This window comes from Coloeus monedula (assembly GCF_965178545.1).
Source record: "Coloeus monedula genome assembly, chromosome: 1".
NCBI lineage: Eukaryota > Metazoa > Chordata > Aves > Passeriformes > Corvidae > Coloeus > Coloeus monedula.
This window is the reverse complement of record NC_138781.1, coordinates 109,916,046-109,941,171: the sequence shown is the minus strand read 5'-3', so window position 1 is coordinate 109,941,171 and position 25,126 is coordinate 109,916,046. Positions and strand designations below refer to the sequence as shown.

The 25,126-nt window shown below is 36.3% G+C and overlaps 1 protein-coding gene across 1 annotated transcript in view; it reads left to right on the top strand.

Annotated features, from left to right (window-relative positions):
• Positions 1 to 25,126, top strand: part of SMCHD1 (structural maintenance of chromosomes flexible hinge domain containing 1) — a gene marked incomplete at its 5' end in the record, with an annotated part of 66,784 nt that overhangs the window by 26,243 nt on the left and 15,415 nt on the right. Inside the window, 17 exons of the mRNA XM_082282479.1 lie at positions 5,228 to 5,372; positions 5,594 to 5,690; positions 7,912 to 7,984; positions 9,604 to 9,743; positions 10,725 to 10,859; positions 11,501 to 11,728; positions 12,386 to 12,534; positions 13,254 to 13,342; positions 14,447 to 14,565; positions 15,212 to 15,379; positions 16,389 to 16,520; positions 18,445 to 18,524; positions 19,942 to 20,099; positions 21,821 to 21,936; positions 22,388 to 22,449; positions 24,458 to 24,545; positions 24,955 to 25,086. Of these exons, the coding sequence (XP_082138605.1) occupies positions 5,228 to 5,372; positions 5,594 to 5,690; positions 7,912 to 7,984; positions 9,604 to 9,743; positions 10,725 to 10,859; positions 11,501 to 11,728; positions 12,386 to 12,534; positions 13,254 to 13,342; positions 14,447 to 14,565; positions 15,212 to 15,379; positions 16,389 to 16,520; positions 18,445 to 18,524; positions 19,942 to 20,099; positions 21,821 to 21,936; positions 22,388 to 22,449; positions 24,458 to 24,545; positions 24,955 to 25,086 (2,111 nt within the window). The remainder of the gene's footprint in view (positions 1 to 5,227; positions 5,373 to 5,593; positions 5,691 to 7,911; positions 7,985 to 9,603; positions 9,744 to 10,724; positions 10,860 to 11,500; positions 11,729 to 12,385; positions 12,535 to 13,253; positions 13,343 to 14,446; positions 14,566 to 15,211; positions 15,380 to 16,388; positions 16,521 to 18,444; positions 18,525 to 19,941; positions 20,100 to 21,820; positions 21,937 to 22,387; positions 22,450 to 24,457; positions 24,546 to 24,954; positions 25,087 to 25,126) is intronic.

Here is a 25,126-nt window from a genome sequence, read left to right as displayed (position 1 = left end):
AGGAAACATGTTTTTTGTAGTAGGTTTTGATCTCGCATGTGATGTGTTGGCTCTGCAGCAGGCAGTTTTACAGAAAAAATAAAGTTTTGATGGAATCTAAAGCTCCCTGATGTGAACTTTCCCGAATGTACTTAAAAAAATAAACTTACACTTCATTAGAATCACCCTCTTTCCTCATTGACACAAATATTCTTTCATAAAACGAGTATTCATTAGCCCAACTTTCATGCATAAACCACAGAAACTCATTAAGAAACAGGTTATACCTTTAAAATAAATATGTTGAGATTGAAGTGTTTTTTTAATTAATTAAGGAAGAACCCTATGCAAAGCTAAATTCTCATTTGGTTGTAATGGATATGTCTTCTTTGGATTAATCATCATAAAATACTTACCACAATGCTTACTAGAATACTCACTTAAGAAAGGATCGGCATGGAAGGAGAGGTAGTAGGATAGCCCAGGGGTGTTTAGGCTTTCTGGAGCTTGATGATGGTGACAATTAATGTTGAGTGTTTTGTGGCTAAGAGAGCTGGAAAGGCCAACAAGACAGATACTTTGGTGGGAGTCTGTTACAGACCACCCAGCCAGGATGCGGAGGCAGATTAAATATATAAACAGCTGGGAGAAGCGTCACAATCACTAGTCCTTGTTCTTGTGGGGGACTTTACTGTACCAGATGTCTGCTGGAAATATAACACAGCAGAGAGGAAATGGTCTAGGAGGTTCTTGGAGTGTGTGGAACAGAACTTGCTGACACAACTGGTGAGGGAGCCAGCTAGGGAAGGAGCCCCATCGGACTTTCTCTTTGTGAGCAGAGAAGTACTGGTGGCTGGTCAGAGGCTGTCTCGAGCATGTCGATCACAAAATGGTAGTTTACTCTGTTTACTGTTAGTGAAGAAGGAAGGAGAATGGTTAGCAGAACTGCCACCTTGGATGTCCCAAGGGCAGAATTTGGCCTGTTTAGGTGAATGATTGACAGAGTCCCTTGGGAGGTAGTCCTGACAGGCAGAGGAATCCAGAAAGGCTGGAGAAGAAGAGCAAAAAGGAAGCTCATGACCTGGTGTTTGGAAGACTTTGGCCTCTTCAAAGATCTGCCTGGTAGAGTTCTGTGGAAAGAGGCCCTGTACAGACAGGGGGCACAAGCAAGCTTGTTAGTACTCACGGGTCACCTCCAAGCTCAAGTCTGGTTCATCCCACTGAATAGGAAGTCAGACAAAAATACCTGGGGGCCTGCATGGATGAACAAGGAGCTACTGCCAAAACTCAACACAAAGAAGTATACAGAAGGTGGAAATAGGAACAGGTAACCAGGGAGGAATACAGAGACGCTATCCAAGCAGAGAGGCATGGGGTTGGGAAAGCCAAAGTCCAGTTGGAATTGAAAGTGGAATCACTGGCAAGTGATATATCAAAGCCAACACAGTGGGTATCTTTAAATATATGGGTGACAAAAGGATGGCTGAAATAAACATGGGCCCACTGCTGAATGGGGCAGGGAACACAGGATGTGGAAAAGGCTGAGATATTGAAATAGTCTTTGCCTTAATATTTACTAGTAAGACAGACCTCAGGAATCCCAGGCCCCAAATACTGGTGGAAGGTCTGGGGCAAGAAAGATACAGCCTTGGTGGAAGGTGATCAGGCCAGGGAATACCTAAGCAAACTGGTGATATATAAATCCATGGGCCATGATGGGATGCACTCATGAAGCAGAGAGCTGGCTGACATCCTTATGAGGCCACTCATGCTATTTGAATAATCATGGCAATTGAGAGAGCTGCCTAATGTTTTGAGGAAGCCATCACTCCCATCTACAAAAAGCGCAAAGAGGACACAGAGAGCTACAGGCCAGTCAGTTTCATCTCAATCCATGGGAAGATGATGGAACAGCTAGTCCTGAAAACCATTTCCAGGTACATGAAGGGCAAGAAGATCATCAGGAGTAGTTAGCGTGAATTTGCCTTCTATGATGAAAGGACTAGCTTAGTAGATGTTGTCTACCTAGACATCAGCAAGATTCTCATCAGTAAGATCCCATAAGATCCTCACAGAGAAGCTGATGCAGGTTGAGCTGGATGAACAGACTGAGGTGAATTAACGAATAGCAGAACAGCTGAGCCCGGAGAGTGATGATCTGTGGCTCTAAGTCTAGTTGGAGGACAGTAAGTAGTGGTTACCCCATGGGTCAGTACAGGGTTTGATTGTGCTTTATGTCTTCATTCATGATCTGGATGATGAGACAGAATGTACCTTCAGCAAGTTTGCTGAAACACAAAACTGGGAAGAGTGGCTGATACACTTGAGAATTTGACACCTCTTGAGGTACCTCAACAGGCTGCCAAAGTTGGCTCTCGGGAACCTTATGAAATTGAACATGAAGGGCAAAGTCCTGCACTTGCAGAAGGACAACCCCCAAGCTGCCACCCAAGTGTCTGGAAAGCAGCTTTGCAGGAAAGGACCTGGGCGTCCTGGTGGGCAGCAGGTGAACACGAACCAACAATGTGTCCTCACTGCAACAAGCAGCAACAGCCTCTTGGGCTGCATTAGAAGCAGGCTGAGGGAGGTAATACTCTCTCTCCACTCAGAGTTGGTGAGGCCACCCCTGGAGTACTGTGCCCAGAACTGGACACATTATATTATGTCACAGAGACATGGACATACTGGAGAGAGTCCAGCACAGGGCCATGAAGATGATGAAGGAACTGGAGGGTGGTGAGGCACTGGAACAATTTGCCCTGAGGCATTGTGGATGCCCCATCCCTGGAAGTGTCCAAGGACAGGCTCGATGCAGCTCTGAGCAACCTGGTCTAGTGGAAGGTGTCCCTGTCCATGGCAGGGGGGTTTGGAACTGGATAATCTTTATGGTCCCTTCCAAAATAAAACCATTCTATGATTCCATGATTTCTTACCTGAAGAAAGTCTGTGGGATCAGTGACTGTTCTGCCTGGAGAAGAGAATACTCATGGGGATCTTATCAATGTCTGTAAACAACTGAAGGGAGTGTAAAGAAGGTGGAGCCAGGCTCTTTCCAGTGGTGCTCAGTTGACAGGACCAGAGGCAATGGGCACACGTTGAAACACAGGAGGTTCTCTCCAAACATCAGGAAACTGGTTTTTCTTCACTATTAAGGTGACCCAGTGCTGGCACAAGTTGCCTGAGGAGTTGTGGAGTTTCCTTTCTTGGGGATAGTAAAAAGTTGTCTAAATACATTCCTGGGCAACTGACTCTAGGTGGCCCCACTTGGGCCAGGGACATTGGATAAAATAACCTCCAGAAAACCCTTCTGAACTCAGCCATTCCGTGAACTTTATCTACAAGGGGGACAGGAAGAAGGAAAGTAAAAAAACCCTCTAATTTCTTTGCATTTAATGTTAAAATGCATATTTTTGTCACAATTTTGGGAGATACAGCTAACATCTATTTTCAGAAGATCAAGAAAAGAAAATCAGTGTTTTCTGTAGCCTCCTGTTTCTTTCACAAAATGACAGGCTTTAAATGCAAATTCTTGAGACAGAAAAGAGTTCTTTGTATGTAGCATATTCTTCTAAAAGCTGCTTATTGGCAGAGTAGAAAGAGGTATTCTTGTATGATAATACAGGAAAAAAATGTTTGGCATTACTTGAAAAGAGTAGCTATTTGAACATGTCTGAAAACATGCCATTGAAGGCTCAAGATATTTCTGTGAACTTGCAAGAAAAGAAAAGAAAAAATCTCATTTTCTGAACAAAAATGAACCTTGTCTGCTCTTTTATCTCTTTATCAAAGTGAAAAGAGAATCTTTTCAGTAGTAGTGTGGCTTCCCCCAGTATGGCAGCATTCATTTAAAAATTCCTTCAGCTATAACAATTGAAATAAACAAATCTCCTTGGAAAGGAATAAAACTTTGAAAAATCTATTTAGCTAATATTTTGGTACTTCTAACTCAAGGGATACCAAAATCAACTTTAGCTATCTATTGCTGCTTTTGTATTTAATCAGAAGATAGTTCAACATTTTTAATACTGTCAGTTTTTTAAGGTAAATATTTCAAGTTTTTATTTTTGCAATTGTTTTGTGTTGTCTCAGAGGCAGCCATAAAGCTTCATGCTTATTATTCCAAAATATTAATATTTGTGTTACTTTTTATGTATGTTGATTCTAAAAATCCAGAAAAGAACAGTCTACACTGAAAAAGCATTTTTGGCTGAGTAACAAATTATTCTATTTCACTAACAGCGGGTTGTTGCTGAGTGTTTATACTTCTTGATAAGCTAAAAAATTGTCATAAATGCTGATTAAAACTGAGCTTTCTAAGTCAATCTACAAGGTTTGTGGTTTTAGTTCAGACATGTTCTTTTAGTAGTTGCTTACTTTAATATTGCAGGAGTTACTTTACTTTCTCAAATCATTTTACAGTTTTAGCATTCACTTATAATGATAAATAAAGTTGTAGACATTGTAAAGTTGGGGTCTTTTTCTTGTTATAACCAGTAACTAATTTTGGCCAATACAAGGTATCTGTCATGTCTTGTGCAAAGGAAGCTCCCTGATAATGACACCCCTAGGTGTTGAAAGCAGTTGTTAATTTGAGTTTGAAATTGTTTGGTAGGATATTTATTTACCATTTAGCTCAGCAGGGCATTGCTTCTTTTTTCAAAGGCCACTTGGTCAAGACAGTCTTAATTCCACAAAATACGATTCTCGATTTACATGCTCCCACTTGTGGCCACTGTTTGGTCTTGTTTGTTAGTGCCTAATTGGAGGCAGTCTAATGGGGCCAGGTTTCACAGGATAGATACACTCACATTTCTTTTTCTAATACTCGTCATCCCATATCTTTATCTCTCAAATTTGGGGTAGTTGTAGAACAAAAATTTTTAGTTGCATGAATGATTTATTTTATCAGAATTAAAGCAATTAAATGTTTAAGAAAAGCTGTCCACACAGAATTGTTGACTTTCAGGTGCTGTATTGGTGTTGTGAATACTTTGGGAATTTTGACTATCCTGTTATGTTTCTTATAGTGTAGTCTACTGCTGTTGTATTTTAACTATTGTTTTTATTTTAGTGTAAGTTAAAAAAAAGAACATCAATCCAATAAACCATAACTTTGGTTATAACTGTATTCTGAACAGCCCGTTTACTTTACATCTGAAAACTACTTGACTTAATTGCAGCCTTAATCAAGAAAAAGCCAATGAACACACATAATTCTTTCTAAAAATGTATTATTCTTTTCTCTTAGAGGGCAAACCAGAGAAATTTTTGGTGGGTCTTTTGGAGCTTCCTTTTCGAATTGGAGTACCTTTTAATATTCCTTTGGAACTGCAGGATGAATTTGGTCATCCAACGCACTTGACAACTCGCCTTAGACCAATTCTGGAAGCTAGGTAATACAGCCATCTCTATTTTTTTTTTTTTTAATTGCCCTTTCTTCACGTGACAATAATATAATAATACTTTAGGATTTATCTGAATGATATACTGGGAATTTCTCACATAAATTAACTGACATTTTTGCTTTTATTTTCGTAAGAGTATCTGAAAATATCTTGTCTATTAAAACTGTGTTTGTTTCTAAATTCTCTTATGTTTCTGTATATTTTTCTAGTGGATTAACATTGAAGCATGAAGAAATACCTGTGGCAACAAAGTGTATCATTAAGGGTGTTACTGCTAAAGGCTGTATAAATAGTTGCCAGGGCAAGGTAGGCTAATAAATTTAAACTTGAAGTAACATACTAAAAAAAAAAAGATACAGAGAAAATAAGTTTTGTGTAAAATGACTTGTCATATAGTGTTGGCTAAGTTTGGTCTACATTAGTGACTACAGATATTTCTTGGGATATTTCCAAATTATCTCTTAGAGCTCTACGTGGAGCAATTTATATTTCCCATACCTGCACTCTTTTCAGCTGATGGAACTGGAAGGGCTGAGCAACACATGGGTATGTGGTAGAGTGCACCCAGCACACCAAATCAGCTGTCTTAATTTGAACTTGTGCTGAGATTGGTTTAAGCCTGACTCTGAACTGTGCCATAAATCAAGTCCCTCCTGATGGGAGAGAATTTTCTAAAAGTCCTTGCAAGGAGTTTCAAAGATAAACCGAGACTTTTCCTTGAGTTTCAATGCTGCCGGATAGTTGTTTATTAAGTCTTATCAGAGGAACAGAGCCACTAGCGTGACCCAGGTACAGCATAGAGCGCAGAAAAGCAGGAGTGGAGGCTCTCTATCAAGATTTACACAGCCTTTTAAAGATATTTTTACCAGTAGTTACTAAAAACATATATTATTTTCACTTTCCTACCAATTATTCAGTAACATGGGCAGGAACTGTGGAATTCTCTATCCAGTCATTCCAAACTACTTTTACTGCAGAACATGGAGTAGTAGAAGAAGGAGAAGAAGGTTTAGAGAACAACAACAATCCTCCATTTTGATATTTTTACTCTTATCTATTTACTACAAAGAGAAGCCCAAAACCTCTAAATTTTTCACCCTGTGACAATCTTACATAGTAGTCTATCACCTAATTCACACCATTGTATTTTCTAGTTCTTGTCTGATCGTTGGTAATTTTTTCCAAAGTTGGAGGCTAAAACAGTGTTGTTCAGGGGGGTAAGAAAAACAGGCAGAGAAATATTCTTTGCATTCTGGGTTCCTACATAAGCCAAATCATCCTGGTGACTTCTGCATTGAAAGATGATAGGGAGCACTGAAATCTTCCATTCTTAGTTGAGATGATGAGTAGTAATAGCTAATATGCAGGGTGTCTCCTTGAGTTTCTTTAAATGTTTCCACTATTCTGGTTGCACTTCAGTAGTGAATATGTTATCCAAATCTAGCCTGTTACTGATGGATTCTCAGCACCTTGTCAAGCTGCTGCTTTACTGTAAAAACGAAAACATACATTACATGTTAAAGATATTTCTTTCATAAAACAGGTCTTAATGCTTCTGATAAATATAGACTTAAAGGTTTTTTAAAAATAATTTAAGCATTATTGATATGGCATATTTACACAGTATTTTAGCCAGGTCCGTATCGCTTCATTTAGTCTTGTAGTCTAGCATAGTAAAGATAAAGCTAGGAGCTGAGTTACCCCAATTACACTGTTGATATTATTGCTTAAAAAATAGTGAATACTGTTGCTGGAAGAAGGATGTCTAAATAGGAGAAAGAGCATATACCTGCTTATTGAAAATTAAATTAATTAATTTCAGTGTAGTAAATTTTGTAGGCAATGTTCAGAATTTAAGATGAAGGGCAAGAATAATGCCGTAAGATGGAGTGGATTATGAGAAGTAAAGTGTAGAGGAGCAAAAGTGCCAGACTTTAGCAAGAGATAAATTTGGTGAGGGGCAAGACCAAGAATCATTTAAGGAACTTGCAGTACAGAAATAACATCATACCATAAAAATTAAAAAAGAAGGGGTGTTACTTTCTTATTATTATTCTTCATTCTCTCATTTTAATACAAAAATTGGTTTTAGTGATGCAGTTTACAGGAGTTATTTTTATTAAATCCTCAATCAAAGATGAGATGGACAGTGGTAGTGGTGCCTTGCTGAGGAACAACAAACACAGAACTTGCAGACCCTTTCTTTAAAACTACTTTTCTTTTGAACTGCTATATTTTTCGCTATTAAAACAGCTTCTAAGCAGTAAACCACAAGTTATGATAGCTGCTTTTCATGGTTTCAGAACCATGTAGTTTAACATACAAATCCTGAATTGAATGTCTCTGGTTATAATAACATGGAAAAGACAGATTTCAGTACAGGGGGAAAAAAATTTTTGGTTTTTTGTAGCAGTGCAAGAAAATTTCTAGGAACTTCTGAAATTAACATATGTACAAATTGACATGTTTATGTGAGACTATTATATGGTTTTGTTTAAGTTAATATTTAAAATATTCTTTTCATTAGAATTTTAATCTGAAGATTACTCTTCCCGGTTTAAAAGAAGATACACAAGTCATTAAAATAAGATTGCAGCCTGGTAAGTATCCCTAAAATATTTAGTGAAATTCTCTTAAATATTATTTTGACACTATTAATGAAAGCTTCTCTCAAGAAAGTAAAATATTTAGTGAGGCATAAAAAAGGATCCAAGTGATGACTAGGAAGGAAATAAAGCCAGGAGCATGTCATTCTTGGCAGGAATATCATTGTGCTCACAGCCCAATTTTATCTACTATTCCAGGAGCTGGAATTTTTGTCTGCTTATTTGAGATGCATTTTCCTCCTTTAATTACTTTAAATCTTTTTCTTATCGAATACCTCTGAATGAATGAATTTCTTATCTTCTCATTTTTCTTTAGCATTGAGATTTATAATCTACATTGACCTGTTCTCCCTGCAGAAAACATTTTTGTGAATGAGTACGTGCTCATTCAGTTCCTTACCCCAGCAAAGGGGGATGCTTTGGCAATTGAATTGTCTCTGAAATTTTAATGTTACATTGTTGAATGTATCATAATGCAGGAGAGGATCATAGAGGTCTGTAAGGATACTGCCCTTACCAGACTTTTATGTTTTGTGGATGTCTTGATTCTGAGGACTCCCTTACATGAGATCTGTTATCCCTTGTTACCTGGCTTCTTCTGGTTTTGGGATATAAGGTAGTATGGCTAAAATTTTTAATTAGCCTCCCAGATTACCAAACATCAGTCTTGCCCATCTCATTTTGCAGAGAAATTGTGTGCTATTTTGTAAGACCAACAATGCACAGTGTAGCCCATTATTCTTTTGAGGAGTTAAGGTTTTATGTAGAAAACAGCAAAATTATTGGACTTGAGACAGACTGTGTTGTGTGTTACTGTTATTTACCTTGGTCTAAAGGCAGCTTCATCCTTCATAGTGATTTTGACAATGTAAAGATCCTTCACTACCTCTTTCTTCTCACTTGAGTTATATCATTGGCCTTGAAAGCTCTTTTTTGACAAAGTAGTTATAAAAGCTATTTCAGTCTCGTTCTTCAACCAGTGAGTTTGAAATAGAAGTTTTAATAAATCATGCATAAAGGATGCTTCTGAAAAATTGCCATCCTTGTTCCTTCAGAGCCTGTCTTTTAATAGTAATCTATTACTTAATCTCTTTTTAAAAACTCTTGTAATCATTGTGTTCCAGGGGATAGACTCACTTGAATAGCTTCATTTCATTATCCAAGTAATGACAACAAAATTTTCTTTTGCATTTCTTTGCGTGCAGATTGTAGCTGTGATAGCTTTGGCAATTAATTGGATATCTCAATATTAATATTTTTGGGTTTAACATGTCAGAAGAAAGTTCCAAGTTTCTTTTTGATGAATGTGAATCCATGTAATATGTAAACAGAACTATATCATGTGTTTACACCTTGTACATTCTGAATTTCATCATGTTTGTCTAACTGTTCTCTACTAAATTAATTCAAAACATTGGCAGATGATACGTATTGAAGGACAGAAACTTTTCGGTACAAACCAATATACCTGAATTGTTTGAAATTATTTGTTATCACAAACATCTTGGTAGCTTGGCTTTAAAAACTCTTTGAGACAGCAAAAATTGAAATTCAATGTCTCACAAGTTATCTAAAATATAACTATTGTTCTGCAATTGTGCATTTTTTCACAGGCCCTCCTCATCAGTTGAAAGTAAAACCAGATTCAGAAATTCTTAAGATTGAAAATGGTACAGCTTTTCCCTTTCAGGTTGAAGTACTGGATGAATCAGGAAATATAACAGCGCAGCCAGAGTTGATTGTTCATTGTAAGGTAAACTGCATTTCGTTGCGTGCCATGAGGATTTTGATTCATGCTTATTATTAAAGAATCTTGTTTGGAATCTGTAGAATTTAGTATCTTTAGCAATGCTTTTGAAGTTTCTACAGCTTGCAATCCATAACTGTGACTCTCTTACCTCTCATCTATTGTGAGCCATTCAGTAAGTTTTAGAATCAGTGGAACCTGGCCTTAGAAATGGAAGAGAAAATTATGTGAGGGTATTTTGTTTCAATTTTAAGGTATTTTACGCCATATTTATCATATACAATGCTAAAATTTATTCAGAAAAATAACTTCATACAGCTTACTTTTTATATTTTTTAAGTTGAAAATTCGAGTCTAGTGCCTGAAAATAGTATTAGATCAGACTATTATCATAAGCACTAATATAAGCTCAGAAGGAAATGCATATCTTGCTCTGACTTTAGGAAGTAAAAAAACTTCCCCTTTTGGCCCTCTTTTTTGACTCAAGAAAGTGACTTTTCCAATTCTAGTGAAATCCAGCAAGGATATGTAAAAATGTTTTCCTACTGCAAAAGTCTGCATTCCATTTGCACTTTGTGTACACTCTCTTCATGTAGACCGGGTCTGCAGTGATATGATGATGTGTTGAACTTGATGTTTAAATTTCTTTAATGTGTGATGTTTAGTAAATTAATGAAAAGGAAGTTTACTTCACAAGTTAATTGAATTTATTGCGTAATGGCAGAAGAGTCTAATTAATGTGTGTTAATAAAGCAAGCTAATAGATAGTTTATTTTATTTCTGTAACTTACTCCTTTCTCCCACACATCTCTTACCACCTGCAGAAAAATACAGGTGTTGATCTTACAGTTGTTGAAAAACTGAAATATATTATTTTTTTCTGTATATAATTATATATATGTTTGGACTTGTACAAATAATAATTTCTGGAATAATCATAGTAGTTCTGTAAAAGAAATTTGCTGTTTAATTTTACATTTTAAACAGTTTTTAGGTGCTTCAGACCTTCCTGTGTATTCTGTGGACTGCAGTAATGGAGGAACAAACATTTTAACTGGTCCAGTTATACATGTACAGAATATCAAGAAAGACCAGATACTGAAAGCAAGGATTGAAGTACTTGTGAGTATTGTTTGGAATGTTTGGATGAACAAAAGATTGAAAGCAGTTTATTGTCCTGTCTTGCTAGCATCCATTATGAATAAGCTTAGCCCCCAAAAGTTACTGGTTTAGGTATCATAAACTTCAAAATCAGATGGCTGCGTTTTTTCATCTAGAAAATCATAAGGCAAAGAGTTTTTTTCCATTTTTCTTCACCTCTTACTCTATTTCTTAAATCCCTGAGGTGTTTCAGAAATATGCATGTTTCCTGGGATTTTTCTTCTCCTTTTTAATTCCTGGATTGTTTTGGCAAATTGCCCTCATTGCATAAACATTTAGTGTAAGAATCAGTATGGCAATCAATAGTTTTTTGTAGCATTTCAGTTTCAAAGCTCATGAAGTATGAATTTTTTTAAATGCTATTGAACATTCCAGTTCCCTGGTAGTCAGGAGAGTCACACTGCTGGAGAAAATAAGACCTGTGTGTGTTTTACCCTGGAAAAATGTGTAAATAAGTACTCATATGGCAAGGTGAATTATATGAAAGGATACCTGGTCATACCTGGTAATTCTGAGTAGAGCTGTAGGCTATTATGGAGTTATGTGTATGCATATCTAAATTTAATGTCTTAATTATGTCTTTTCTTTTCACCCATGTATAGAATTGCAAAGATGTGCCACCAGTGGAAAAGATCATAAAGCTTCTTCCTAGCAGTCATGTTGCAAGACTACAGGTCTTAAGTATGAACGGACAAAAAGCTCTTCAGATTAAACATCAGGATGAAATCACTTGTGTTGCTGGCCATGTCATGAACAAACTTATATTTCAGATGTATGATGAAGCAGAAAGGGAAATACCCATAACTGCAGCTGCTGCAGAAAAAATCAAGGCAAGTACTTTGGAGTAAACAGCAGCATAATGTGGGGGAGCGACACAAAGCTGATACCCTTAAAAATCCATAAATGTCAGGCTATGAAATAATATTCCTCAAAACTGTACTAATAAACATGGAAACTTAACTCTTAATTATTTTTTAAAGTATTTTTATTCATTAAATATTAAGTTATGCTTCAGGGTAGTATTGCGAAAAGCAGGTTAGTATTTCCAGTGCTTCTCCTAAACACATAAAATAATTACGACGTAGTTACAATTCCTCAGATCTGTGGCCTTCCCTGTATTTAGGAACTCTGAGTAGGCATGTTCCTCATGAAGGCTTGCTTGCCTATCTTAGCCCTGTCTGTGTACTTATGTGGAGCCTAAGACAAACATAGAGATTCACCAAATATATCACACTTGTATTTTTCCTAACTTAAGTTCAGTGAGGGAAAGCTAATGTATGTTTTGATGTGCTTGGGTTTTTTTTTCAAATAATTGGCTGTATTTCAGCAGGTAGCATTGGTTACTGCTGGGAAATGCACAGGCTTTCCATTGAAAACTGCTATTGCCTGTATGTTATATCAGCATATTTTAAATGGCTAGAAGATGTATTATGTAGCTAATCATTTATAATTCAGCTTTTGATTAATTTATAAAATGATAATTTTAGGTTAACTGGACACCCAAAATTGACAGAGAGCTGTTGATGCAGGGATTATTACCTGATGTAAAAGTACCGACCTCAGTAAAAGATGTACGTTACTGTCTAATTACTTACCTTGATGAGCATGTGTCTTTGGAGAGTGCATTCACAGTCAGGTTTGTTCATTTGAAATATTCTGTTATTAATTATGTTATTGGCATAGAATTGTAGATCTCATTACTTCAGGGTAAAACAGAAGTCTTTCTACAGAAGCTGAAATAATGAAAGTGATTGGCAAATTAACAGGAGAATGTAAGCTTAGGAGGTGGGGAGAGTTTGTGTAAATTTATTACATGAGAACATTACTTATGTGAAAGACTCCATTGTGATATGTTTGCGTAATCACTTGTGTAAGTATACATACAATGAAGAAGATTATTGCTGGTTTTGTAAACTTGCAGTAAACATCAGCTTACAGAATAACTAGTTTTACTGAAGAGTTAGGTGACTGAGGAGAAAGAAATATCACTGCAAAGTTAGTTCTCATCTGGTTTCTCAGTCAAAACTGACAGGCTATAAATTGAACTTTGAAATTACCTGTTTATCACTCTTATTAAGACTTGTATTTTTATTAAATTTATTAAGATTAATCTGATTCTAAATTACTTTAGTGTATTTCATGTGTTTTTAATAGGTTGAAATGAACTAATTAATTCACAGCACTCTGATGCCAGGGTAAATTTGCAGCAATTAGTCATTTCACAGGTCTGCAGTAGGAAAATAAAATATATTACATGACCAAGCATTAAGATTCTTTAAGATATTTGCCATGCCTGCTATTATGTTATGTTTACCTTGATGAGAGAAATAAGTCAGTTTTCATGTGCCAACTCAGACCAGTTCCTGATGAACCCAAACACATTAAATGTAAACTAAAAGGATCAAACACATTGCAGATGGGTGAAGAACTGCAGAGTGAAATTGGTGAGTGCATATTCTTCATTTTCTTCTACGATATATTTCTTTTTCTTGTCAGTTTAAGACTTTTATATTTACCAATGTCATCAAGAGTAAATTACCTTCAACTACTTTAATATAAAAACCAGGTTTACATTGTCATTCACAGAAAGATGATCAGACTTCTGAATTGCCATTTTACAATTCTGGAGTTACTCTCTGATAAGATTTGTCTTGTACTTTGTACATTGGGTCATTCATCATGCTGAGTTCAAATGAATTCAAATAAATTTTTGTTTAGTTCATGTATTCTGAAATCTGAAAGGCCATAAGAGCATTCAGACTATTGCTAAGGCATGGACTTCAAAGTGACACATTTTAATGGTTGCTTTAACCTAAGAGGCAGGCATGTTAGGCATCAGTCTTCTCATTCTCCTTTGGTTTCTGTATGCAGTTGCCACATGACATAGTGAAAAATTAAAAATTCTTATGGTATTTTGGGACATTAAAAACTTGTGTGTGACTGAACAAACTAAGAGGTTGAAAAACAGCTTTCAGTTTTAAGATTTTTTAACTTTTCAGTAAGAAAAAATCTTTTTATTCAAAAAAGCGGGAAGCACAAATATGGGATATAGATATATTTGGTTTATACCCACAAGGTTGGGGGGTTTTATCAATGTGTATAAAAACCTGAAGAGAATGTAAAGAAGTTGGAGCCAGGCTTTTCCTATGTGTGTTCAGAGACAGTAAATAGAGGCAATGGACACCAACTGAAACACAGAATGTTCCCCCTGAACATCAGGAAACACTTTTTCACTGTGAGGGTGACCAAGCACTGGCACAGATTGCCCAGAGTTTGTGGAGTCCCCCTCCTTGGGGATACCCTGAGGCTGCCTGTCTGCAACTGGCTCAAGGTCGCCCTACTTGAGCAAGAGGATTGAACCAGGTGACATCCAGAGATACCTCCCAACCTCAGCCTCTCTGTGATTTAGTGATAGTTATGTAAATTTTCTCTATATTGTGTCTGTGTTGTGTACATTTATATTCCATGTGTTGTATAATGTTTCATTAAAGCAGCTGCTGAGGTAATCATCCTAATAATCATTTTAATTATCATTGTCTTTTTAACAGATGTAATGATTACAGATCAGTTTGGAAATCAGGTTCAGACAGTGACATCTGCATGTGTAAATTCCCTAGGAGTTTCTGGGCCTGGACTTGATAAATCAAATTTGAAAGTAACTTGGCAGGTATTTATAAGATGTCATATAGTTTATTTCTTTGTGGCATTTGTGTGGTAATTGTCTTAATTCTGTTACACAGAATTGAACCAAAATTGTGGAAATTAGTCAAATTACACACTAGTTGGTCACTTAAAGCATTAAAATTGTATGATCCTGTTCTAAGGAACACAGCAGCATCTTGTTAAAAACCTTATCACTGCTGCAGTTACACAATGTGAAGGCCAGTTCACTTCCTGCTTGAGTCCGGTTTGCTTTGTTTCTAGTTCATTGTTCTTTATGTTTTCTTCTATCTTGCTTTTAGTCTTTTCTTCTGTGTGTATTTATGTTGGTACAGTTGATCTTAAGATCCTTTGAAGAACCTTGTAGAACGGACTAGTGTCTATACCTTTTCAAATATGCTGGTTATAACCTGAAAAACAGGTTTCTGAGAAATTCTTGAGTTTGAAATGGGTCACTTCTTACTCATGAAGTTCATTTGAATTGAACAGAAGGAATAGAACTTGTAGTTTAATTTTTAGTCCACTGTCTCACAGTAAAAACACCAAATAGTCTTCAGAGAGCATAAATACTAAATGCTATATTTTAAAAATATCAATAAATTTTACTTTGCTTTATTTGTTCTTGGTAAAGTCTTCTCTTTATTTCTCAATAGGAAAGTACTCAAACAATGAAAGTAAAAGGTATTAGATATAAACCCTGTTTACTTGGAAGCAAAGAATTGTGCTTCGCTTGGCGTGAATTTTCTGACTTTATCAGAGTGAATTTAATAGCAGGATCCCCTGCTAAATTGCAGTTTGTGGATTGGCCAGAGTTAGAAAAGGTAAGTTCAACAGTTTTGGTTTGAAAAAAAGCAACATGGTCTCTAGTCAGGTATTTTAATTCCCTTTTTCATGAAAAAGCTAACTGCATTAGATTTTTAAAAGCAAACTTATTTTGCAATAATCTAACTCATATGTGTATGTTTACAACCTTAAATATTGCAAACTGTTTATTCTGCCCCATTAGCCTTTCTATAGATAGTGTAACTTTTGTGTAGTAATTTTGCTGTGGGCTGGATCCTGACACCTGTCTTTCACTGCTGTTTTCCAAAGATACAGTCCTTAGTGGTAGTAATAGCTGGCAGCTCATCTCTCCATCTCTTACTGGGATTTTTTGATGTTCAGGATGCTGGATGGCAGTCCCAAATTTACAGTCTCCAAGTGTTTACTGTCAGAAAGTAAACACTTAAAGAGAATGAAGTATAGGACTTAAAGGAAATACCTGGAGAATTTTGGTGATGTAGATCTATTTGCCTTGGGTTTTTAAAATTACTTTTCAATGTTTACTTTGGCTATTCAAATAATAGTGCTTAACTTGCTGCAGAAACCAGAACAGAAAATTGAAAGCAGAAAAAAGAAAATTGTATCTCTGAGTAGAGGACAGGAATCAAGATTGGTGTTTTGGGAAAGTTACTGAAGAAAATAAAACAAAAGGTTCAGGGAGTTGCATAACTATTTTTCTTCTCTAGAGAGCTGTTTAAGTATATCAGAAAATAAAAGTTTTGGGCCATAGCTCTTCTTACAAGGGCCTTCAGAATCATATCCTTCCTTTAGGCACATCGATGTGAGTAACCCATGCCATTCAATTCAAGTAGTGCATTTTATTCTAACAAGAGAATATAAATAAACTCTAAAAATACATACCTGCATACCATTTGATCATGGTCTAGCTGTTATGGGAGCCAAATAGTATGGGATAGGTGGATACTGTTGCTCTGGGGATTCCTGAACTGCTGTGAATGGCCAAGATATCTAGAATTGAATAGTATCATGCATTTGTATCTCTTCCAGCAACAGCCTATTGCAGTGATTAATGGTAGAGAATTGCAGAGGCCCCTTATTGTTCAGTTGTGTGATCAGTGGGGAAATCCAGCTCCTGAACCTAATGTGAAAATCAGCCTTACAAAGAGTAACAACTTAAAGGTAAGCATAGACCTTATTAGGTGAACTTTGTTTAACACAAGTTTTGTTGTCATGTCTACATTATCTTCATTTTCAGGACATTTTTGGAAAAGTTAATAAAACATTGTAAGACCATAGAAGAATGATTAATCTAATGTAAGAATAGTGGCAACAAATAACATGAATAGGTCCCAGGACAGCAACCACAAATATAACAGAATTCCTACAGGACAGTGTCCACATGTAATTTGAATACATTCCAGATCTTCTACAGAAAACCTTTTTCCAAATTTTGCATGCACATCACACCATCCCATCCCCGCATGTTATAAGAGGTAATTTACTGAATGATAGTAATTACAATGATACAGTCTCAAATAGCAACCAAATAACTTTTATCTGGTGGTTCTTTGATTTTGATTCCTGAATGTATGACTTACTGGTCTGTATGTAAAGCTGGTCAGCAGGTTTGGGCCCTACTTGATTATCCTGTGAAAAGCATCGTCAGAATAAATGAAATTAAAACAGTGAGGATGCAAATCTAGGCCAAATTTAAGTGGTTACTGTTCTTTCCATAAGTGAGGTATGAGTGTCAGATGGTTTTTACATTGGTCTGTACAAAGGAAGGACTTTGACAGAATACTCCATTCATTAAAATTTTTGTCCTTGTTTTTGAACAAAAAGTGGAAAGTCAAGCTGTCAAACATTCCTACCTGTCAGTACAGAGGCTGTTATATTGAATATATGTAATATCAACACAGGATATATTCATCCACTTCTAGACATAACATTTTTTCATTCAGGGCTGGTCCTGTTCCCTTTTTGTTCCTGCTTGCTGTGCATTTGTGTTCCTCAGTTTTTTCACAATACACAACAGCCAAGAACCTTCTTTTGCTCACTCCTCCAGAGCTGTGCCACAACCTTAGCTTTTGCCCAATTTAACTATGCTATTATTACTTTTTTAAATTGGGTATTTTTAAGTAGATTTCTTGATATTTTGAACATTTTTCTGCTGGCTTTTTTGACTCTCTTACCATAGAAACCTGCCTCGCAGTTTGGGGATATTTTGTTTGCCCCAACTACTGCCTTTATGAGTTGAAGGTCATTGTGGGTTCTAGTTATGTTGTTCTTGAGAGAAGACACAACCTTGGCAGTAACACTGCGTGGTTGTGCTGCCTGATCAAAGAGATGTTGTGGTGGCATGCTATGTCTTTTCAGATTTTAAGCCTTCTTCCAGGGAGGACCAGGAGCATGTCTTAGAGTCCATATGTTCTTTATCTAAGTGGGATGTGTCCAGGAGAAAGTGTTGTGTTATGAAAGCTGAGGTGAATCATTGTTATAAAGTGTTTATTACAGCATGCTCTGCCTTGGCATTTCCAATAGGTTGTATGCACAGTCTCCCAAAAGAAATTAGAAGATTTTGGGAACTGAAATTCTCAAATAAGGTTTTCTATATTTCACATTCCACCTTCTAAGTCTTCAAAGCCTGATATTATACAGTTGCAGCTTGTGTTTCCTGTACTCCTATATCTTACAGGTCCAAAACTAAATGAGGACTGGAGGAACACTGTAACAGGCAGGAAATTGTTTGTAGAAGGTTTTTGATCTGAAAATACACTCAGATTAACATCTGCTATGGGTGATATGATACCATCAGTAGCAATTTTAAAAATAGCATTTATAAAATATTTGAACATATTCATGAAGAAAAATATCCTAGTTCAGATGAAGTGATTGTTTTCAAAAACTGGCAAAGAATTTGAAACCTCTTCATTAATATTGTCTTCATAACAGTATATCTTACCCTAATTTACAGTGCAAAAATTCGGCTACAGCTCAAATCAATAGACAGTATGCAGGCAAATGAGATAAACATTTTTTTCTAAGACTTGATACTATTTCTGTATCACTGAAAGAATAACTTTTTTTTTTTTTTTTTTGACAGATTGTTCCTTCAAACTTGCAACATAAAACAGATGACACTGGTAAGGCTAACCTGGGAGTTTTTAGTATTCATGCACCTAGGTAAGTAGTGAAAACCAGATGGATTTCATAAAGTACTACCAAGTATTTATCTAGAGCTAAGATCAAACATTTATTATTTATATACAGGTGGATGGCCAGATAGTAAGTTCTAAAAAATTAAGTGCTTAACTAAATAAAATTCAGTAGCTGCTTCTTTTGATCTACTGAGAAGCTCCTGCTGTAATTTTCTGAATCCTGTTTTTTTCTGGTGATGGTAAACCTCAGCTTAAATTGTGAACCTGCACCAAGTGCAAGTTGTATTATAAACCACTTAAAAGATTTGAAATGTACAGTCTTTAGGTGGCCAGTTACTTTTAAAGTAGGAACACATTCTGAGAGTGTTTAAACCCCACTTTCTTTTCCTGCTAGACATTGTTTTAAAGGATTAGGTAGAGTGTCCAAAGGGATTTTAAATAGATACATTTCATTTTTCCTATTTGCAATTGAACTGCTGAAGTCTCATTTCCAGCAGGTGTGTGTCCTGTGGTTCCTGCTTCTTCATGTTGTGCTTCTTCATGCTCCCTTCATGTGTAGCTTGCCTTACACACTTATGTCCCATATGGCTTTTCAAATTTATCATTTCTGTATCCTCCTCATACTCACAGTTCTGCAACCACTCCCTGTATCCCTTGAGTTTTCTGAGCAAGACTGGATTAGCTTTAGGTTATTTTGAAACTAGCAATAGGTGCTTGTTCTTTGCACTGAAGTCTGCAGGATTTGACCCATAATACTTTTCTGCATTTGGAAAAAAATTGTTTTAATGCTGTTGAGGGTGCTCAGTGTATATATAATGCCTTTGACTTGGTAGAAGCATGATGAATATTAGTTACCAGTTTACTTCTGGAGGTTAGAAACAGCTGTGACATCATGCTATTTACAGCATAATCAAAACTGGCTGGGAAGTACAGCCTCTGTGCAGTTAAATACTATATTCCCAGTTATGTTTGAAAACTTAAATTTCAAGTTTTTAATACTGTCAAGAAAATGAGTTATTTGATAGCATCAAAGACATTATATGCTTTCAGTGCACTTTGCTAGATGTGGATGGTACTCATCTTCACTCTTCGGAAACTTTTGTCAAAGCAGAATGCTCCTCAGCATTTTAATTGCTTTCTGCTTTACCGTCTTCTGCTACTTGAAGCTGTAGTTGCTAGTGTCCTACAGGCAATGAAACATGATCAAACTAAGGAAATATTAACACAAATTTAAATTTAATAAGCTAATATCTTAAGAATAACTTAAACTCATGATATTACTTGTCTGACATTAACACTTCAATTTTTTCTTCTCTTTACTACTACATTACTAGATATTGTTTAGCATGCTTTCATGTACATTATCCAGACTTGAAGCACGTTGAAAATTGCCTTTTCAGAAGAGATTTTACATCTGTTTTTATGATTTCTGTATGTTGTAGGGGAGAGCACATTTTACAGCTTAAAGCCTCATACAACAAGGCCATATTAGATTGTCTTGTAATCACAATAAAAGTCCTGCCTGATCCTGAGAAACCTGTCTGCTTGAATGTTAAATATGACAAAAGTCCTTCTTTTCCAGCAGGAGGTACCTTCCCTGGTAAGTATATGGATCTTTGGTGGAAACCATTCACTCAAGAGCTTTAAAAACCTGTGAAAAACTACTTTGGTGATTCTACTGTATTTTTTTGCTTTTTCTGGTCTGTTTTCTAAGTTCTTTGTAACAGCTGTATCTGAGATGTAACACTTGGACAGAAGAGATATGTAGGTCATCTTTGGAAAGCATTTCAAAAGACCTCTTATTTATTTGTTCCAAACTACTGCTTTTATCCATCTATAAATGGTAAAACTACAGAATCTCCTTTCTGTCTTAATAAAATATGATCTGAGCTAGTTCATGTATGTTTTGCCTCATCTCTTTCTGTGGAACAGTAACAAAGGAAGTAGCTGTGTAATTCTAGGCCAACTGTGAGCCAAGACAAACCAAAAAGTAATCAGCAGGAGGACAGCACAAAATACTCTTTTCTCCTGCTGTATTTCCTCACAAAAGGGTTTGTTTCCTGGCCTTCATAACTTGATCAGCCAACATTTTTTTTGGCAAGAGGTTTTTGTTTTTTAAAATACAGTGTTATGACCTTGATTAAATTCACAAGGTATTTTAGTTTTGCCTAGAAGATCATAGAATGACAGAGTGGTTTGGGTTGGAAGGGACCTGTAAAGATCATCTACCTCCAACCCCCCTGCCAAACAGACCTTTTTCAAATGTAGTGTGTAGTGTAAATCAACCAGGTTTTGAGATAGGAAGAGAATTAAACAGCTTCTTCAGGACAATATAATACCTATAATATATATGACATTAAATTGAAATACTTTAACATCCTAGTTATTTGATTTACTGGTGATCTCAGGTATACCTGAGGGCAGGCACTGTAGTCTTGGAGAGGGTCATGCCTGAATTTTTCATGCACATCAAAGCATAATCCTTCCTTAAAGTGCAAAATTCAGTCCTGCATGAGCAGTGCAAGTTCATTTACGTGCATGAAGTCCACCTGTAACCATAGTGTCAAAGTGCTTTGTTCACATTTTGAACTAGAAGGGCAGCTTTGTTCTAGTTTGGATTCCATTTTCTTCAGACCACTGCACTTCCTGTGGGACATAGAGGAAAAGTGAAATTTTTCTGATTGGGATATAAAATGGCAAGTATTTTGGCTGCAGAACCAGTCAACAGAGTGAAATGTCTCCCTATAGCCTATTTCTAATAGATACAACTGTGTGATCCTAGTCTGTAAGAAGTAGCCAAACTCAGCTTCAGATTCATAGTCTGATCCCTTGGGAAAATGGTAGTGGTGTTGGTGCTGTCTTTTTACAGCTTCTCTGCCTTTCTATCCAATAGCTCAATGGCTAAAGCACTTGTGAAGGAAGAGGGAGATTTGGATTTCCTGTCCTTGAAGGAAGGAATCAGCTACTTAACTAGCTAATGGTACTCATTCCTGAGAGCAAGAGGCAGCCTGGTGTGCTGTTTTGATAAGAATTTGAGAAAGGCAGACTTGAAATTTTAGGGTTTTTTCAAAGCTGTCACTGGATAAAGTAGGTGTTTGGTTTTTCCCTAAGGATTGTTACCTGGTCTAGTTACAGGGATAAGGAGAGAAGGTTTTTCATATCTGGTTTGAAATTTTTAGTGGTTTTGGCTCTTTTTGGAATGCTTGTGTTGTAAATTTTTTTTCCTCTTAAGTATGAAGGAGACACAGAAATTCATGATGTTTGAGCTTTTTAATTCTGAATAAAAATAATGTTCAAAACATGTTGTCTTTCATCCTACAGATTTTATGGTTAGTGTTCTTTCTGAAGATGACACCATTATTAAAAATATTAATCCAGCACGGATTTCTATGAAAATGTGGGAAGCACAGAACAGCCGGGTTAGGACACCAATTGATGTAAGTCATCAAAATGCATTTTCAGAATGGGTATCAAAGTGCCAGCATAGGGCAAACGTATTTAAAATACATATTTGTAAAACCTTTCCTTCATTTGACTTAGATCCATATCCTTTTTCTAGATTTTAAATAACAAATATTGCAGATCAACCCTATATGTTTATCACTGTCTGTCCTTTTACAAGTTGTCAGACTGGCCAAGCGTCAATACTACAGTAATGACAAAAATGTTGCTGTTCTGCAGAAGCTAACTCATAGCAGGGAGAGTATTAGAAGTAGCCACACTGAAAGGACTGTGAGAATTAGAACATGAAACTAATGTCTAGAATATAGGCAGTCTCATTGACTTACTGTGAGCTATCAGTGCTGCAAATCATTAAGTCTTGGTAGCATATTACAAGTTAAGGACGTTCAGTATATCACATTAAATTTTTTGCATCTTTCTTTACAGGTTACAACGTTTAGCTGTAGTAAAGTGAAGGATGACAAGGAAGATGGCTTCTTCTACTTCAGGTATAGTGTAATTTATTTTATAATTACTGATGGAACTTACTATACAAAATACGTAGTTTGAAATAGAAAGAAGAGTTTCATGTTTTGCTAATAACAGTCTGTCATAGAATTACTATGATACAGAAAAGGTGAAGGATACTTGCAAGATGCAATGAGATGAAGGCTGAATTCTTTCCTAGATACTTTTGACATCTCTATAATCTGAGAGAAGAGTCTAAGATAATATATTAGAATACATTTTAAAAAATGCTAGCAGTGAGGGAACTACATTATCACTTTGTCACTTATATAGTAACATTCTTTAATTCTTTTCAATAATGTTTCTACTACTGTAGAATTGCAGGCTGAACAAAGCAGACTTAACTCTTTATTTAATATCTTCTGTACCTGTGCATCAATCCTGAGCAATGACCTTGGTCCTGTCAGTTTAGTAATTATTTCTTGGGCTGCTTATTCAGGAATAGTGTCTTAGATGACCAGTGGCAGAACTGGAGCTCATCATAAGCTGGTGCCTGACTGCCACGTTCTTTCTACATCTATTTTTAGTAGACAGTCTATGGTATTAGCTAGTTATGGTACTGGCTGTGGATTCAAGCTTTTGTCTCCTGGGAATGGGCTTTTCTTGACATAGGTACCTGTAGTTTACTAGTTATCCACAAATGTCCAGAATTAAAACTGCCAACCATGTTGAAAAATTTGAAAGGGGAGTGGACACTCTCCATTAGCAGCCACTGTAGAAAAGTATGTTTTACTTGTTGCTGCGAGTGTCTGTGGCATCACTGTCTGCCACCTGGTTTCTCTCAGGTTTCCCTGTTCTTGGCGCGCTCTCAAACGGTTTTCATCAATTTATCACCAGTCAGTAATATGGATGCTGTTACGCAGTTTTAAACAACTTCCATAGCAATTGTGTCATTTCTTTTTTTTCTGAAGCCTAAGTCTGTCCAGCTGTGAGATCCTCAGCTGATTATTTACTAATTAGTGTTTTAATGTATCCTGACAAGGCAAATGCTACTGTCAGTCTTAAGCTAGATAAAATGCAGGAGAAGGAGATAAAATTGTTACTTCTGTATGTGAAATATAAAAAAAGGAAAAGTCCTGGCCTGTTCTGGAAATACTAAAGCTTTGGGATTTTGTTTATTCCAAGTTAAGCATTCCAGGCAGTCTTGCGTATTCCTCCTTCCCAAACAAAATCAGAAGAAACAAATTACTTGATATCACTGACAAAACAATTAAAATGCTGTATGTTAAAAAAAAGAATCTCATTAATCAATTCAAGAGTGCCTTATGTTGTCTTTTCTTGGCTGTTTGCATCTCCTCAAAAGTTTCTAAGAATTTGTAAGTCACTGCTATCCCTTGCTAAACACTGCAGAGGTCCTCTGGATGCCAATGTGGCCTTCCTTGCTGCTGGGTGAAGTTACAGCAGCAGAACCTCAGGTGTCTGGGCTTTTCTTTGTGTTTGGATGGTAGGGGTTCTTTGCCAGTAGTCTACACTCTGGAATGCTGTAAAGTAGAATGAAAACTCTCTTTTGCTCTTACTATATTCAACCTTGACCAGTGGTCCAAATTACCCAACTTTGTACAGCCTGACTAAGGAAGGAATTAGCTACTCTGATTTTACACAAATTTTATTAAATTTGGAGAGAAATTGTTGTTGTTCCAGATCTAAACATGTCTGTGTTTTGTTCCAGTAGCTTTATGAAAATTCTGAATAGGAAGTGAAATGATGTAGATTTGCAGATTCCTGAGCAATAGGACCATGACAAACTTCCTGTCATCTACAAGAGACAAACTCTTGAAGGAGACTTGCCTCATTCAAGCTTCCAAAGCTTTATTCTAATTTTCAAGGAATTTTGATGGCCTTCTTGCTGAAGGAGGAGTATTATGCCTTAGTAGGCTTTCTAAGTAGTTTGGAGGACTACCCTGAGTTTGAACTGCTTGCATACTTAGGTACTTGTGACTTCGATACTGACTCATGTTTGCTTGGGGGTTTTTTTTTGGGTTTTTTTAGGGATAAAGTGGTTCCAGAGAGAGTGGGCACTTACATTGTCCAGTTTACCTTTGCAATGGATAAGACAAATATGCTCAACAGTGAACAGGTTTGAATCTATTATTAATTGCATGTAACCAAAAACGTGTTAGTACAGAATCATCTGGGAGAAGTGTCACAATACTTTGTTGATTGAGAATGCAAATACTTTCACTCACAAGTTTTGCAAAAACCTGTATTTTATTTTTGATAGTTACTGATTTCAAACTGTTGATTATCAAAATAGTTTTCATTAACTTTTATAACCAACAATTTGATGGCATAACAGAGCTGCATAATTTGCAACCTAGCAGAACTGCTTTACGGTTGTACTAATTTATTTCAAGACTGTCTGAAAATTTCAAATGTATTTGTTTCAGTGTATTTTGAACAACCCAAGTGTGCAGGTGATTTGCAGTTAATTATATCAGTCTTTATTTTATTTTGTTTTATTTTATTCTTCCTCCTTTTTCTGCTAGATTATAGTTGAAGTTGTACCTAATGACCCTGTCCGCTTGTTACCTGATTCTTTACCAGCTACTCCAGCAGTTTCCAATGTTCGAGCTCTTACCAGCCGTACACTGGTCAAGGATTTATACCTCCATTTAATGGTAACTATACTTCCATACAAAATCATAGCTAGGGAAATGT